This window comes from Plectropomus leopardus, chromosome 7 (assembly GCF_026936395.1).
Source record: "Plectropomus leopardus strain MGB_pleo_1.0 chromosome 7, ASM2693639v1, whole genome shotgun sequence".
Taxonomy (NCBI): Eukaryota; Metazoa; Chordata; class Actinopteri; order Perciformes; family Serranidae; genus Plectropomus; species Plectropomus leopardus.
The window spans coordinates 23,474,564-23,491,196 of NC_142182.1; the positions used below are offsets into that span (position 1 = coordinate 23,474,564).

General features: G+C 40.8%; 1 protein-coding gene across 1 annotated transcript; it reads left to right on the top strand.

Annotated features, from left to right (window-relative positions):
* Window positions 1-1,049: 1,049 nt before the first annotated feature.
* Window positions 1,050-16,182, top strand: ticrr (TopBP1-interacting, checkpoint, and replication regulator). The gene is made up of 21 exons (XM_042496858.2): window positions 1,050-2,174; window positions 3,025-3,262; window positions 3,634-3,866; window positions 4,698-4,932; window positions 5,161-5,287; window positions 5,467-5,591; window positions 5,832-6,035; window positions 6,176-6,321; window positions 6,655-6,755; window positions 6,912-7,005; window positions 7,203-7,285; window positions 7,707-7,937; window positions 8,118-8,205; window positions 8,492-8,564; window positions 9,055-9,186; window positions 9,326-9,416; window positions 9,557-9,615; window positions 9,886-10,163; window positions 11,239-13,417; window positions 14,041-14,169; window positions 14,664-16,182. The coding sequence occupies exons 1-21, from the start codon at window positions 1,500-1,502 to the stop codon at window positions 14,780-14,782; spliced, it is 5,640 nt and encodes a 1,879-aa protein (XP_042352792.2). The 5' UTR covers window positions 1,050-1,499; the 3' UTR covers window positions 14,783-16,182.
* The last annotated feature ends 451 nt before the right edge of the window (window positions 16,183-16,633 follow it).

Below are 16,633 nucleotides of genomic sequence, written 5' to 3' on the forward strand. Positions count from 1 at the left end.
ATCATTGAATTTGTATGACCAGCCACATACTGAGGACACCATGTGATTTTTTTCTGGTCTGCAGACCCACACAGAGCATCCTACTTTGCTTAAAACTTGAGGAAACATAGAAAAAACAGTGAGAAGACCCAGACTTCCAGATCAAAGCCAAACATTGCTCTGAATGAGAGTTTTTCCATTTTAGGCAGTGAGAGACAGAATTGTTGAGGATGCCAAGCTCTCATTCTCACTGCTTTACTTGGCACACCAGAGCAGGTGAATAGTCAACTGAGGACCAGTGTGATAAAAAACGCAACAACCAAAAAAAAAAAACAAAAAAAAAAAACACGCCAAGCCTGTTGCCCATTTTTTGTTTTGTCTCTTTTCTTTAAAAGAACACAGAGCAGACAGTTGAGACAAAATGGACATTGCACATTTATTGATATTTCATATTTTTTGCACTCTTTTCTACTTTGTACTGGAACTACTGCAAAACAGTTTTCAGATCAGTAATCCAGTAAGTAAAAAACAAACAAAAAAGAACATTTTAAGGCTAAATGAGACGCTGGAGTGCCTATAAAGCATCTATAAAGAGTTTGTTAATAAAAAAGAAACAACATCAACAAACAAACAAAACAGCTCCAGAAAAGGTCCACACCAAGCCCCCTATGTCCTTAAACTCTAGAAACGCCCCTGTTACTTTGTATGTTTTTTTAGGTCATGTTATACCTGAGTAGCCAGATATGTCAGTTAGTTAAATATATAGAACTGTTAACTTTCAAAAAATAACAATATTATGTTTCATATACAAGTCGGGGAAAACCAGGCCTACTTATTTCTTTGATCCTGACGTTACCAAGTAGCTTTTAAAAGTTAAATGCGAGCAGTGATTCTTATTTCATGTTTCTTATAATAGAAGTCGGTTAAGTTTGATTGACAGTGCATTTGCCCAATGACAAGTTAACCTACGGCTCTTGACGAATCACCGCCCAGTTTGCGGAATATTTTGAACCAATTAGATTGTTGTTGTTACAGGATGTAACCAATCACGGCGAAGGGGTGGGCTCTCCTTCAAGGAGCGCGAACGGTTGAGGCTACGAGAAAATGGCGAACAGAGAAGAGTTTCGGTTGTGGAATAACATTATATGGAAACTTTAAGCTGTTTTGATACCTAAATGAGACCGTGTGTGTTTGATTGTTTTACCTTAGGTACCAAGTCGAACAACGGCGAGTGCTAAACCTATGTCACACCAGCCGAGGCTAATTTGTAATCAGGTTAACTTGAGTGACGCTAGCTATGATAGCTAGCTAGCAAGACAACTAACTGTTGGCTGGAAATACAAAGTGTCGCAGCTGTAAATGGCGTCCCTGTGCCCACCATGGATGCATTATAGGGAAGGTACCCACACACGGTGAGATAACACTGGACCTGAATACCTATGAGCGAGGCTTACCTGTTTTCATGGCTTATCGGTGAGTATAGGGCTGTTTAGCCACTCTGGCTCAGTGCGTTTGACGTTATGGCTTTGCACAACTTGGTTTTTGTCATCGATGTGGATTATGAAGATCACTGTTCAGGAGATCAGCTGGATGTCAGAAATCATCTCGTAAAACGAGGAATATTATTAACCCTGCTGCATTTCGGCTACAAATATGGATTTGACAAAGTGCGTTGGGGTTATAAGTTCTTTCAGTCCAAGACTGGCCGCAATGCAAGTCTCCTATCAAGGGGGTCAGACTTCAAGGAGCTCCGCCACAAAACTTTTGATGACTTTGAAATAGAGTTTGAAGCCAAGTTTGATCTGAAGGATAAACCGTGCCCTTCTAAGCAGAAACAGCAACCCAATCAATCTGCCTTAGTTCAAAATGCACTCAAAGAAACCCTGCTGGACTTCCAGTGGGACAGACCAGACATCACCTCTCCCACCAAACTGTCCCTGAGGCCGCGGAAGTCGAGTCAACCTGGGAAGACCAGTGTTTCTCATGAGGATGAGATTTCAAGCAACGGGAGGAACGTGGTGTTTATGGTCTCAGAGTGTCCACGGTCTAGGTTACAGCTTGTGGACTATCTGTCTTTGGGAGACAGTGACCTACCTACAGATGTGACGGAGCACATAATACCCAGGGCCCTTCATGACATGCTGGTTCAGAGACAGGTGGTGCTGCACTGGATTGACAGTAGATCACATGTTCAGGTGAGTACAGCACAGAGTAATCACTATTTGGAAATCTATTGATAAACAATCGAGTTATAAATCTTGCGTAACCCAATGATGATAGCATTTGAGAACAAAATAATCAGTATTGTAAGTATAATAGCAGATAAATGTCACTCACTCTTAAAGTAGCTGTCATAGAAGTTCATATAACTTTTCCACTTAATTGTAAAGCAGCTTTTAAGACCATAAATATTTTAGGCTAATGTGTCTATCACACTTTTCACCATTTCGAGATGAGTGGACAAACACCACAGATGTGTCTGTACAGGGCACATTCTGCTTTGGCCTTTTTGGTCATTAGATATAAATTGATAATCTATGGGAGATTTTTGAAAGTTGGGTTGCGTTGTCTTCCATTGTCATCAAAACACCAAAATGAGGGAATCTCTTTTAGAAGAATAATGCCCATCCCTACAGCAGAGGCATGAAGAATGTCAAAATGCATTTGTGCTTTTCTGATGGTAGGTGTTTGGGCTGGCCAGCCAGTACACGCTTTAATGTGTCACTCACCTAAAACTTTGTTGTTTTTCTCATTTTTTCCCAAAACCACTGTCACTAAGATCTAAAATGTAAGTTTACTTTTCATATGTCAGAAACAGTAAGCTCTTCAGCATCTTTTGGAATTAAACATTTGCAAACATTTTAAAATAAAGGCATTAAATCACACTAACCTCATGCTCTACACTGTTTAACTAGTCGGTGTGAAATCTAGAATGACTATACACATCCAGTCATTAGTTACAGATAACTACCTGCTAACGTGGCTGTTAAAACAAATTCCCATTTCCACTGATGAAAGCAACTTTGATCTTATGTCTTCTTGCAGGTCATGAGGTGTGAGGATCACCTCAGCTTTGACAAGATGTCTGAGATCCTAGCTCATCTGGGTGGCAGAGTGATTCCTGTGGTTGCATTGTTGAACCTCTGCTCTGCTCAGAAGCCAGACTCAAGCTTCAAGGGAGAGACCTTCGCATTCAAGTCCAGCATCGCATACATGCTGTCATCTGAAAGGCTCCACCGCCTGGCTTTTCCCGTCATAGGCGGTGTTCTGCGATGGGAGCAAGGTTGGTGACCTGGAAATGAACTCTTATCATCCTCTGTTATGACTTAGACGTTTCTGAAAAAGTGCAGGTGTAAAAACTGTTGGTGTGATCTATACAGATGCTCCATTAGCTTGAGACATTATAACTGTACTCCGCATTGTCTTGGAAATGCAGATGAAGAGAAAACTTTGTAATAATATCTTGACAAAAGAAACAAATCAACACCATGAAGACAACAAAATCTGAACATAAATCAGACACAACAGCAGAAATGAAATGAAATGACATGCATTAGTGCCAGGCAGGAGACGTAAAGCACATCAAACATGAGGAAAATGTTAAAAATGAACGGCCATTATTCACACGTGTTGTGTCATTCTTCACCCAATCAGGTGATGTGACACAGAGCTGTGGCGTCATGGTTGAACCGGTGTCTCGTGGTCAAAGGTCTCTCCCAGAGTCATTTCAAGTGTGTCTGAAGGGAGTGCTGCAGAACTGGGATACCTCTTCACTGACGCAGACCTCCACAGAGTCATGGGTGCTACAGTGCTCCAGCAGCAGTGACCAGGGGGCGGCCGCCTTCCAGCATCTCCTAATGGAGCTGTCTGCTCATGCTCTGCACATGGTGAGACATCCAAAAACAACTGTGGTATTTTTCACAAGCTGCTGATGAGCTAATTGTGTTTCAGTTATACAGCACAGCTGACACTGCTAAGGGCTGCTGCCACAGCATACATATCTGCTCTGTAAATACAAAGTCCTTTGTTTTCCTTTGAGAGAAAAAAAGTCAGAAACCATTGGGGGAATTTATATTTTATATTCTTCTGGTGTGATGGCGCTCCCCAGTTTTGCATTCATTTAACAGAACAAGGGAATATTTGAGATGCGTTTCCATTTCCAGACTCTGTTTGTTTTGCTCTGCTACAATCAGGTTTGTTAAAGTTTTTTAGAAGTCATTATCAAAATATTAACCCAGTACATTGCAGATTTTCATGTCATTACCTCAGAGTCAAGAAGCAAAGTTGAGTGAAAGCGACATTGCAGAAAAGGCGCTGAGATACATTTCTAGTTGAACAAAATCTCAATAGGAAGAACACAGCACACTCTATGAAACATAGCAAATAGATAAGACAAATTGAGGGACACATGGCACATCAGAAAAGATTTGATTTAAACACGTTATCCCACAATAACTCTTAATGAACAGATTTTTTTTAATATTTATAATTAATGGCATCAATTTAGTATCCAGTTACTAATTTTTTTTGAACGCCCTAACAGAGCATAGAGATCTGGGGTTGGGAGTGGATTGTGCACTATATAAGCATGCGAGTAGCTCAGTGGAATTAAGACATACAGCTGCATCATCATTGCTGAATGTCCTTCTTTTCTGTGTGCATTTACTGATTCACCTATCATTCACCCATCTTCCTCACTTTTTTGCTTGTTCTTCCAGCTCTCTGAGGTGAATGACAGCAGCTCAGTGTGCTCGGCTGTCCTCTCCCCCTTGTCACACACTACAGCTTTGCTCACCATCTTCCAGTCTGGCGTCACACAGCAGAACCAGTTCTTGACCACTGAAATCATTGCCCCCGCGACAGCAGAAACCTCAGCTGAACTGCCAGATGTTGTGAGCAGCGTTCTGGGAGTAGTGTATGACATAATGGAGGAGGATGGTGATAGTGTTGATGGTGAGGACAGAATAGTTTTACTCAGCTCAAAACAAAATGCCTGCTTCGCGTTTTGTTTTTTTCCACATCTTTATGTTGCTCGACTATGTGTATGCCTCAGTGAAACTGCAAATATTACCAACAGCAAAACCTTTAAATATATTAGATAGATTAGATAGATAGATAGTTTATTGTATTGCTAGTCCTTTATTGTTGATTTTTTTTATTATTCTTCACACCAACCAAAAGATCACCAGGTTCCTGAATGGGCTCAGCAGGAAATCAGCCATTACCCCCTGACAACAGGCGTGTTGGAGAGTTGGTTCCCTCAATCAGATCAGTCAGGAGTTAGTTCCCATTTAATGGAGTCAATGAGGTAAGATTTATTTATTTTTTTATCTGATATGTATCTGATATCTGATATAGTGCTTAATAAGTAAGAATTATAAAATATTTAAACACAAAAATAGTCATAGGCAACCTAAAACAAACTCATTTTTGGCACAGAGTTCAGGTGACATGTAGTCCTGATGTTTCACTGGCTTTGTTGAACAGGTTGCTGCATGCAGTAGCAGAGCAGAGAGAAGAGGAGGAGTCTGTCCTACAGCAGGAGCTGCTCAGTGGTCTGGCTGAATTGTATCAAGCATCCCAGGGTGCAGAGGCCAAGAGGGGCAAGAAACGTGAGAAACCTCAGTTTTTAGCATATTCCAGGGTTTCTATGAAGGTCATGACATTTTTAAAAAGTATGAAAGCATATTTAAGATATTGGCAATCACTAATTATCATTTTAAACACAAGTTTAAAATGTGAGAAAACTGAAGAAAATTGTTCATTATTAATTATTATCTTATTGAAATTTTGACTAGAGTGAAAGCAACACAAAAAAATTTGTCCTATCATTTCCCGTCTTTGATCTACAGGTGGCGCCCAGCGCACGCCGGTGAAACAGAAGATGAAGACCATGAGCCGCTCCTTACAGATGCTGAATGTCGCGCGGCTGAATGTCAAAGCCCAAAAGAACCTGACAGAGGCTGAGCAGCAGGGGGCTGACAGCAGGGGGACAGACAGACAGGGGAAGAGACGGTCAAGTGAAAGGAACAAATCTGGAGGAGGGAGCACCATCAGTGAGTGTCCCTGTTAAAACTTACAGCACTCCTGCTCAAATTATCACCGTGCTACAGCATTTAAGCAAACTTCCCAACACATCAAACTTTGCCTTTGATATAGTAACAAATCAAACAATGTATTTTCTCCCTTTGTCCAGGTTTCACAAGTGAGGCAGAGCTGCTGTCCCATCTGAAGTCAAGGTATGAGAGGACTTTGGAAGAGAGGGACTCACCCCTTCTCACTGGTGTCCAGCAGCTCCTGTTTGCTGTCAAGACCTTCCTCATGACAGAATCAGACCTTGAGGTAAGACGTGTGGCAACTTTAAATGTACTGCAGGATTCTGACCTGACCTATTTTCATCATTACTGCAGACTGGTTATTATTTGTTAGTTGAATAGATAATTGTGCTGCACCATGTGGATAATCATGTTTATACAGGTACAAATTTGGTTAGTTTTTTAAATTTGGTCGATTGATTTTTTTTATGTGCCTTCTGTAGGAAAAACAATAACAAGATGTTGATGTAAAGATGCTGAAACTTTTCTTATCGGGATAATGAAAGCATTCAGTGTAGTTTAAAGACAAATTAAACAGCAGGACTTTGATTGCTATGCATAACTAAAACGTTCTTTGCAGGAAAAGATCTCACTGTTTGTTCAGCAACACCTACTCAAGACCGGCAAATCAATCAGGCAGCTCTATAGCACAGCTGCTGATGCTGAGAGCAAAGTCAGAGAGTGAGTGCCTTCTACCTTTGTGTGTTACCTTGTTTTTCTAGTCAATAAAACATGCAAAACTCTGTCCACTGACCACTACTTTAACAAACGTGTGTGCCCGTCCTCCTTGATTATTTCTATTCTGAGGTCAGCCCTAACACAGGTTGTCTCCTCTAGGTGCGAGCTTCAGGTGTTATTGAGGCTGCAGTTGTGCAGGCTTTTCTCGGCGGAGCAGTCTGACTCACTGGATGTTGACCAGATGGCAGAGGAGGTGAGATGCTCACTACTGAGTCACTGCTGCAGTTGAATCTTGTCTGTTATGGGCCTATAGAGTATGTTGTCTAACATTGTCAGTCGTGAAATAAAAAATAAGTGCTTCTCTGTCAGTATTTAACTAGCCTGACTCACAAGGCACAACTGAGTAAACCTAAACCTATTAAATTCTCAATTCTTCTTCTTTTTTCTCAGGTGGCTGAAATGCTCCGAATAATCTCTCTAACAAAAGACCCAGTTTGCCTTGCAAGGTTCCTTGAAGATGAAGTCCTCCCAGGGTAAGTGTTAGAGCTGCAGGAATGCATATCTCCCAGATGAATAGGATGTATAATAAAAGCCTGGTATTTTTAATAAGTTTCTTGCTAAAAATTGATAGGAAAGCATTTGAAAACAAAGTAAAATAACAGTAATAAAACATATATGGAAGTAATAATTATTGAAGGTATTTGTAGGAGTTACCATATATTTAGGTACAAAATTTCATGCACTCTTTATTTTAATAACATACTTCTCCTTCTTAATTGCCATAAATCTTTAGTTTTTAAATACAAAAGTGATGAAAAGTTTTCTAGCTTTAACACCAAGTTGGTGCACAGCTTCAATGTTAAATTGTAATTGGAAACAGTAATTTTTTAAAAAGCCAAGTATTTATCATCTATAGCTGTTGGTTTCTAATATAGTCTTTCTGTGTCATGGCAGGTTCCTGACCGCCATTCCTAGAGTGCTCGCAGATATCTACCACAGTCTGGGCACCCAGCTCCCTGAGGCTTTGGTGGCTGTTCTGCCTGCTGACTTCTTCAGCGACGAGTCAGTTGCCAAGGACAGCATTTCTCCTTCAGCCTCCTCCCCTCCCCTCTCCACACAGAGCCTGGTTTCAGATGGCAAAGATCGCCTGCAGGATCTGCGAAATCGCTCCGCTAGCAAGAGGAGGTGAGGGGAGGCAGTGTGTTAGCTGGACACTTGTGTGGTTACAGAAAATCAGGAAGGGGCGGGAATGAAAAAAAAATCTTGAATACAATTCTATAATTAAACCAAGACATATATATGAATATATTATAAGTCTAGAATTTTAATTAATTTTTTGGTCTGTTTGTTTTTGTTTAATTTTAGGAGTGGGATGCTTACTCGTCATCGCAGTATGACCGAATCATCACAAAGTCTTCGCCAAATAGAGATCCCTAAAAAGACTACAAGAGCTGTAAGATGACAATGGATAATTAATCCCTGCTGAAACCGTTATCACATTATTAAATTAATTAGGATTATTATTTTTATAATTGTCAGGATTTAACCTTTATTTCAGTCATCAAAAGGAATATTAACTTGTAAATGTGTTATTCAGATTTCTCAAACACTCACTGTGTTTTCCTGTATGAAGAGCCATCATCCAGAGAAGAGACCTGAGATGACCTTTGTACATGCTTCATAGTTATTTAGGATGTCTGATCCAGATTATTTTACCTGCATTTTTGTGTTTTCACTAGTCAAAATCAAAGGTCTGTGTTGCTTTGGAGAAACCTGTTGCAGAACCACAACCCCAGAAACAAGAAACACAAGGTATTTTATGTTTTACATCTAAGTTTGTTATATCCAATCACAGCCACTTGCCCACTCAACCCAAAATCCTATCCTTTTGAATAAGAAACTGAAACTCTGAAGGTTTTGAATTGTGAACAGCTTGAATGAATTTGGTTCAAATGTTATGTTGTGATGTTAAACATCCTCTGAAAATGTAAACCACTTCCACAAAAAATCCACTCCTCTGCTGTCCATTAGTTTGTATGTCATCATGATTTGTAGTTGTGGCTAAAACAACCTGCAACCTCTGATGGACCTTAAAGAGGGCGAGGCACTGTAACTGACCGAGTTTAAGTTGAAGAGACTTGAGTCTCTCTTTTTTCACAAAGAAGCAAGCTAGATACTTTTTACATCCTCTTTCCAAGCTGATGGGGAGATTATTTTATACCTTGGATTTTGGGAGCAGTATCGCCTTTGACCACAACGAGATGAGAGTCCTTAATTGAGACCATGTACTTATTGTCTACAGAGGTGACGAAGGTGAGAAGAAACCTGTTCAACCAGGAGGTTGTTTCCCCCTCAAAGAGAGCCAAGCTGCCAAGGAGCCAGTCTGTGTCCGCTGTGGAAGGATTGAAACGCAAGCGATCTCTTGACTCTGAAGGTAAACTGAATTGTTATTACAAATTAATTATAGGGAAAACTGTTGTTAAAGTTTAGTGTATTTTTTCACTGATAGTTTGTTCCACCACATTCATCTCAATTTTTAGCACTTAATCTCAAAGAAAATGTTTCCTTTTCAGAGAGGCACAAACTTCTAACAAAGAAAGTTTGTGAAACACCCCTCCACAAGCAAGTGTCCAATCGCCTCTTATACCGGCAGAAAATGGGAAGGTACGTTTATTTATCAACAGTGCCATTTTTTGCAGCTCTTTAGTTATTACATATATTTTATGACACACAAATCATCTGCAGGTGCGAATTATTGTAAACTAAAAATGTTTACTTTTTTATTTTTGACTATTCTTCTCCAGGAGATCCGTCCCAACTGAGGAGTGCATCGTGGAAGAGTCACCAGTAAAACCTGCAGAAGGTATTTCTCTGAAAACAAATTTTTGTTTTGCTTTTCAACTCAAAATATACCGACGTGAATTTAAGAATTATAGCTTTTACTTGTGTACAGCAATTGACTTAATTAACATTAACATTTCACCTAAAAGTCAAATATACTTACTGCTAAGTATTTTTGAATGCTTCTCAATCCTCCATGTGACACTGGTACATTGTGGAATTAATTTTAATTATGCTTTGTTTCCTTGAAACAGTATCCATAACTTCATCTTTTTCGCACTTGGATTTTCAGACCTCAGAAGAAGCCCAAGGATAAAGAAGTTTGCTCGAAGACACTCAAACGTCTTCTACTCAAGCTCTCAACCTCGCTCCCGCAACCTTGACAGAGCTCTCTCTGGATCCCAGCTTACTCTCAGCGATAGCAAAATCAGTGGGGTTAATGTAAAAACAGTTCGGTCTCCTATGCGTCTGCTTTTTGGGGCAGCTGATTCCCCCAGTCGTCCTTCCGAGCAGTCTTGTGCAACCAGGGCCACCAGGTCGCGTCTGTCTACAGATTCGAGTGTCTTTGAGGTAAGTTCTCTTTTGGATAATAGGGTTCACTAAAATGAATCATATACATTGGGAGCTGCACCACCTAAACACTTAAACTCACTGACAGAATCTTGATAAGATTGTAATAGTAGTGTGAAATAGTGCAAAAAACAAAAAATTTAAAAAAACGTTTTATTTTCACATCATAGTTTTTTTTTGCATGTATCTTAAAAATATATTTTCATGTCAATGTTATATAACACAGCTTGTACAGCTTGTACAAGAAATATTTGAAAACATCGATTTTATACCGCATCTATGCAATTGCTCCTTCGTGTCTTCCTCATAAGCTAAATTATTACTTTACTGAGTCCAGTAAAAAATTACAGTGCCATGAAAAATTACAGTAAGTGTTTATAGTTCATATGACAGAGTTCTAAATTTGTGTTAAGGTCACACTTGAGTCTGATTTCAAGTGCTTTTAATTGATATTTTTATAGTAACCATATCGAATAACAATGTGATGATGTGAAAGAGGTTCCTCATGATGACCTACAGAGAATTATCACCCAAAACTGCAGCTCCATTCAGCTTTACTGAGCTTTGTTGTGAGTTTTAGCTCATTTTTTAGCTTTCCGGCCCTCAAGTCCACAGTTTTGTTTGACTCTCACTGCCCTCACTGCGCAGTTTTTGGCAGCATTAGGCAGCTGTTTTCAGTGAAAGAGATCCACTGTACACTACTTGCTCAGCACCAATCAGCAGACTGATGCAGTTAGTGACCAGCTGCTGAACATAGTGCAGCGTTAAGCTGCTAAAGAAAAAGATATTTACCTTGGGAGTTGGTACATAACAATAACAGAGCTAAAGGAGTGCCATTATTGAACTTGTGAACCTTACTAAGTGGCCAGAAACAATGCTGCAATTAAATGGGTATGTTGCTCTGTAACTATTTGATGTGTATAAATAAGCAGCTGTTTGCTAGCAAGTATAACTAGAACTACTTTAAGGTAAAGATAAGTAGATGTTGATTTCACAGCTTGTTTCTGCTGCCCACAAGTGGCTAAAAACATCACTTATTTCTGACTTTTTTGTTTGTGTTTGATTCTTGTTTCAGAGTCCAAATAAAACACCAACAAAGTCACCTGGCAAACGTGGGAGAGCCATGCATGGGATCTCAACACCCAGGACGCCCAAGACCCCTCGAACCCCCGGGTCCCCCAAAACACCACCTCCATCTAGGAAGCATGTTTTCTCTGCTGCAGAGAGCCCTGTAGCAGGCAGTTCTTGTGAGCTTGTTATGACTCTAAGAGGTAGTCCTTTCAGATCTCCATCCAGACAGACACTTGTGGTAGAGACACCTACGAAGGAAAGCCCTGTGAGGAGCCCGCTGAAGGGTATTCTTAGGACTCCAGTCAAGGCCTTGGCTGAATGCCAATCCTCTCCTGGATTACGTCTTCTCAATAGCCCAATCTCCAAGACTCCCAAGAAGAGCGTCACATGGTCTCCATCCCCTCGAAAATGTAGAGTGGCAGAGAGCAGCGTTACTTTCAAGGTGCCAGAGTCGCCTTGCACTGCAACCCGCAGTTCTCCAAGATTGATGAAAACACTCAACAAGTTCAGTAGCCCTGTCAAAAGCACAAACACTAGGAAAGATATTTTCAAGTCCCCAGAAAAGACTGCAAAAAGTGTATTTATAACAAAGGATAAAAATGAGAGTCCCTCTGAAAAACTCTCCATCATGGTGAAAACACCTGAAAAGGGTGAAACTGTTCCTCCTCCAGAATCCACGCCACCTCTAGACCACCACCTTTCACCTAAACCCAACACTAGGACACAGTCCAAGACCCCTAGTCCCACTCACATGATGATGACTCGCTCTGGACGAACTCCAGGCAAAAGTTCAAATGTTGCATCCCCATGTAAGCCAGCCTTTATACCAGTCGGAGGTACGAGTAATTCAGAAAATACTCCAATAAAGTCTCCAGCAAAGTCCCTGACAAGAAAGAGGTCTGGTCAAGATGCTGGATCCACCAGACATTACTTAAGATCCCAGTCTAGTAACAGTGTTCCTCCCAAACTGATCACAGATTCTGCTGAGAACTGTGACCTTGTGGAAAAGAACACGCAGTCAGATACAAAAGACGAGGTACAAGATGAACCTTCCCAAACCTCTGAAACTGACTTGAGTTCCCATTCAGACTCACAGCAGTTGAACTCTTCACATTTTGCATCCACAGACGATGATAGTATGGACATTGTAGATGCTGCAGTTGTAAAGACACAGTTTAGTGGACGCATCAAGATGAACATTAGTTTTTCACGGAGGCCTTCAAAATCCAGCGAAGACTTTGTGTCGAACACAGTCTGTCCTAAAACACGGGTGTCACCCCAAGGCACACCTTCCCGCAGCTATGGCTTCCGGCAGACCCCTGACCGCCAACAGAGAGAAGCTGCTGCTCGTTTGGGGTACGCAAATGAACCCCCTCGATTTTCAACCCCGAGAGGCCCAGCAAGACCTGGTCGACAAAAGAGCACGGGCACTCCGAACCCTCTCACTTACCAGGTGGAAATGGAAATGCAAACATCAGGACTTCCCAAGCTCAAAATCAAACGCACAGATTCCATGAATGCGGGCGATTTGGCCTCAGATGGAGGTCCTCGATCAGGAGCTCAGAGCCCTTTAGTTGGTGTGAAACCTTCTCAGCTGGAAAGCCCCTTGGCTTTGTTCTCAAAGCACAGAGATCCTGGATGTGTCTCGCCATCTATCTGCACTCACGTCACCCCCGCCAAGAGCACGCCTGGGAAAGGGGGAAGCGTCCAAACTTACATTTGTCAGTCTTACACACCTACACGCCATCCTGCAGGAACATTGTCTCCAGTGGCAACTACAGACATCGTTCCTCTGACTCCTTCACCTCAGAGTGTCGGGAAAGTGACCCCTGACAACCTCAACAGCTGGCCTCGTAGGAAGAGAGCTCAGATTGGAGTGGTCGGAGGCAAGGATCGTGGCCTAAAGGGGGAGCCTTTGCTGGTGGAGTTGCTGGAGGAGGCTGAGCTTGGAGTTAGTAGATTGCAGGACATTGAGGACACGGAGGAACCCTCAAACAGCAAAGCTGCAATATCAGCGCTGACTTCCAAACAGTCCCCCCCTGTTGGAGCAGATGCATCTCCTCTGTCTCCACTGGAGGACTTGTTCTGGATGGAGAAGCTAGGTCAGCAGGCTGACCGTGCTGATCCTCAGAGAGCTGAAGAAGACGTCATATGGGCCGCTGGAAATGGAGATGTCAAGTCAAGTGAGTAGTGGTTCACGCATTACAGCTTAGTGTTGTCAAAAATATTGATTTATTATTTGAAATATTCTGAATCGATACCTAACCATTTCAATACTCATTTTCTGCAGTATCGATACACTGTTACCAGCTGAACTTGCTTGCTCTCTCTTATTGTTGATGTTTACTACAGTCATTCTGCTGCTCTCTGCTTGTCATTGTCATGGTAACATATATCCATTAATAAAAATTTTAAATTGTATTCCCTCATTTTTCAGTGGCATAGAAAACTGATGCTGAATATCAATATTTTTCATTTTTTCAAATTCCAGAATCGTGACAACAGTAGGTCAGATGAGAAACCTTCATTGTGGACTTAAAATAGCTTTCTGACCAAATATTTTGTCTGCGATGATATGAGAGGAAAGCAAGAGAAAACAAGCTGTGACGAGCACATGTTCTGTAGTTTTGCCGAGTAAATGACTGAAATTCGATGTAGTGTCCTAAATGTCTTAAATAATTTAACTTTCAAATGGTCAAATATCAGATGCACTTATTACCATTTGAAAATGGATATGATGTTTTGGCTGTTAGATTGATTCCATGAAGTTATGATTTTATCATTGGTGTTTTCTACATTTTCACAGTAGCGACGCCGCCCAGCTCAAAGGTGAGGAAGCCGGTGACAGCAAGTGGGATTTTGGCCCTCACTCACTCTCCATTGTTGTTCAAGGGCAAAACAGGCTCTGCTAGTAAGAGAACACCAAATTTCAAAGGTAAGTTTTTTTTGTTGTTGTTGTTTGTCGTGTGTTTTCTCTTTTATCAGCGCTGCCTAGTTTGACATTTTGACCGCAGTTCATGAGCAGTGATTGACGTGATTGGCACCTGGATTAGAGACTCCTCTGCTCCGATTGGTCGTTTTTGTTTACACGGGGGAAGGCAATTAGAGGAACGACAAGGCAATGAATTAGATGGAAGCATATGTATTTTTTTGCAGATTATCTGTAAATTACTAACTACAGAAAATAACAGACAGATTAATTGCTAGTTGCAGCCCTTGTAACACACTGGTGTGAGGTGTGCCTTGTCATACTCTTGGTCATGTCGTGTATTTTCTGCTTATCAGGTGAGTTAGTACGTCAGCGCTCAAGTTTTTTCAGTGGCCTAAAATCTACGAATGGACAAAAATATGCATGATACATAAAATGAATTTGACTTTCTCCTTACTGTAAGTTCCAAACTAACAATCCTCATTTCCTTGACTTTGTAGATGAGGCTGCATCAGGGAGGAGGATAGAAGTCGATGGAGTGGACGTCTCTCCCTTCAGCCAGCCAATCAAACGCTCAAACACAGGCAGGACTTACAGTAGGAAGAGGCTGCTCCACTGATCCGCAAAACTGGCAAGCAAAGCGAAAAGATTGTCCACTCTGTGTTGTACTTCGCCTTTCTGAGGCGTGTTTTGTCAGGAGGGCGTTTGATGGCAGATCTGAAAGATGTCTTTCAAGCACCACTTGAAAGGCTTCGCAGAACAACGAATGTCCCTTTGAGTTTCTTCCACCAACACTTTTGACCCTGACATTTATTGTTCTAACCAGTGGCTTTGATTTTAATTGCAACATTTTAAAGGGATATTTTCGATTTTTCAAGTGAGGTTGTATGAGGTACTTATCCATAGTCAGTGTATCATGTACAGTAGTTGGCATAAGTTTTAAGATGTACTGCCAAGTGTTGTACTGCTGTGGACAAGGGCAGCAAACAGAACATATTTAGCTACCTAAAATATCTATATAAATATATATCAGTTGAAGTGTACACTATATTTAGAATATGTTTATCGCTGTACCTTGCTGTCAGACAGCCCTGTCTGACAGAGAGCCGAAGCCGTTATATCCATCAGTGCTCTGTTGACCTTCTTGAGCAAACTGCACTCCTTTGACAAAAACAGTTATTTTACCTCACAAAACACAGGAGTTGCTGGTCTACCACTGCCCCATTTGCTTAGTTTTTTTATTGTATTGTACGACTTTGACTTTTAATTGGGTTAGTTTGTATCCACCAAAATCACTAACCAATCAAGGAGCGGTATACAAGCAACTCCTGTGTTCTGTGAGGTCGAATTACTGTTTCTGTTAAAGAAGTGTGGAGGCTTTGAAGAGAGCATAGATGGATGTAATTGTTCCCTGTCGGAAAGCACTGTCTGACAGCAAAGTAACGCGGTCAGAATCTTCTTCATGTAGCGTAAACTTCAACTGATAATGGGTTTTTTTTTTAGCAGCCAATATTTGCTGTTGCCCCTGTCCACAGCAATACATTGTTCAACTTCACTGTCGATGCTTCTCCACACTGGAAGTGTGCCACCTGACATCTACTGCTTGTAATACAGTGACTGTGGATGAGTACCTCATACAACCCCACTTCAAAAAACATCCAAGCTACGCCTGTAAGATTAAAGGGAGGTTCAACACTGAGTTGAAAAGCTATGCAGTTCTGCCAAGATGTTAAAAACCGTTCTATTAGTGATTTTATCTTTCACCATATACCATGTTTTCTGCATCGGTGTCTTTGAAGCTGAAACGCTCGAAAATTGTGTTTTTCAAAATTGTAGTAAGCAATATTACAATCAAGTTTAAACCTAAATTTGTTGATATAAATACTATTCATGTTTATTTATTAGTTTGTTTTTGTCATAAACTTGCTTTTAAGTCAAAGGGAAGGCCTAGTGAGTGATTCATATTGTAAATATATTATGTTGCCAAAGTTTTATGTAAATAAATATCAGTTTTCTTAATTAAGTTATTAAAAATGTTTTTATTTAATTCTGTACTCTCCCTGCTTTGTCAGGATTCACTCTTGTTTTTGAACATTTGGCAAAGCAGGGAAAGACTAAAAAAAACGTTCAGTAACCTAAAACATTTCACTTTACTGTACGGACTTTCCTCTGTTTGAGTGCAACTTCCAACTCAATTTTATCAGCGACCAGCAAATAAAAGGAAACCTGATACTTTTGTCCTGCAGTCACCCACCTGTTCAAAGGTCAGTATAAAACTCTTCCTGTGCATTCAGTGGGAGGTGTTGCACATGGGAAATTACATTTTAGTAGCTGCTTAAAACCCCCAAATGTAATTATCCTGATAATGATCTGATCTGAAATTGTATTTTGTTTCATCAGAACTGCTACCTGTTATCAGGGAAAATTCGTTAACTGTCATATGTTATGTGTTTATTATTACTCACAAGAT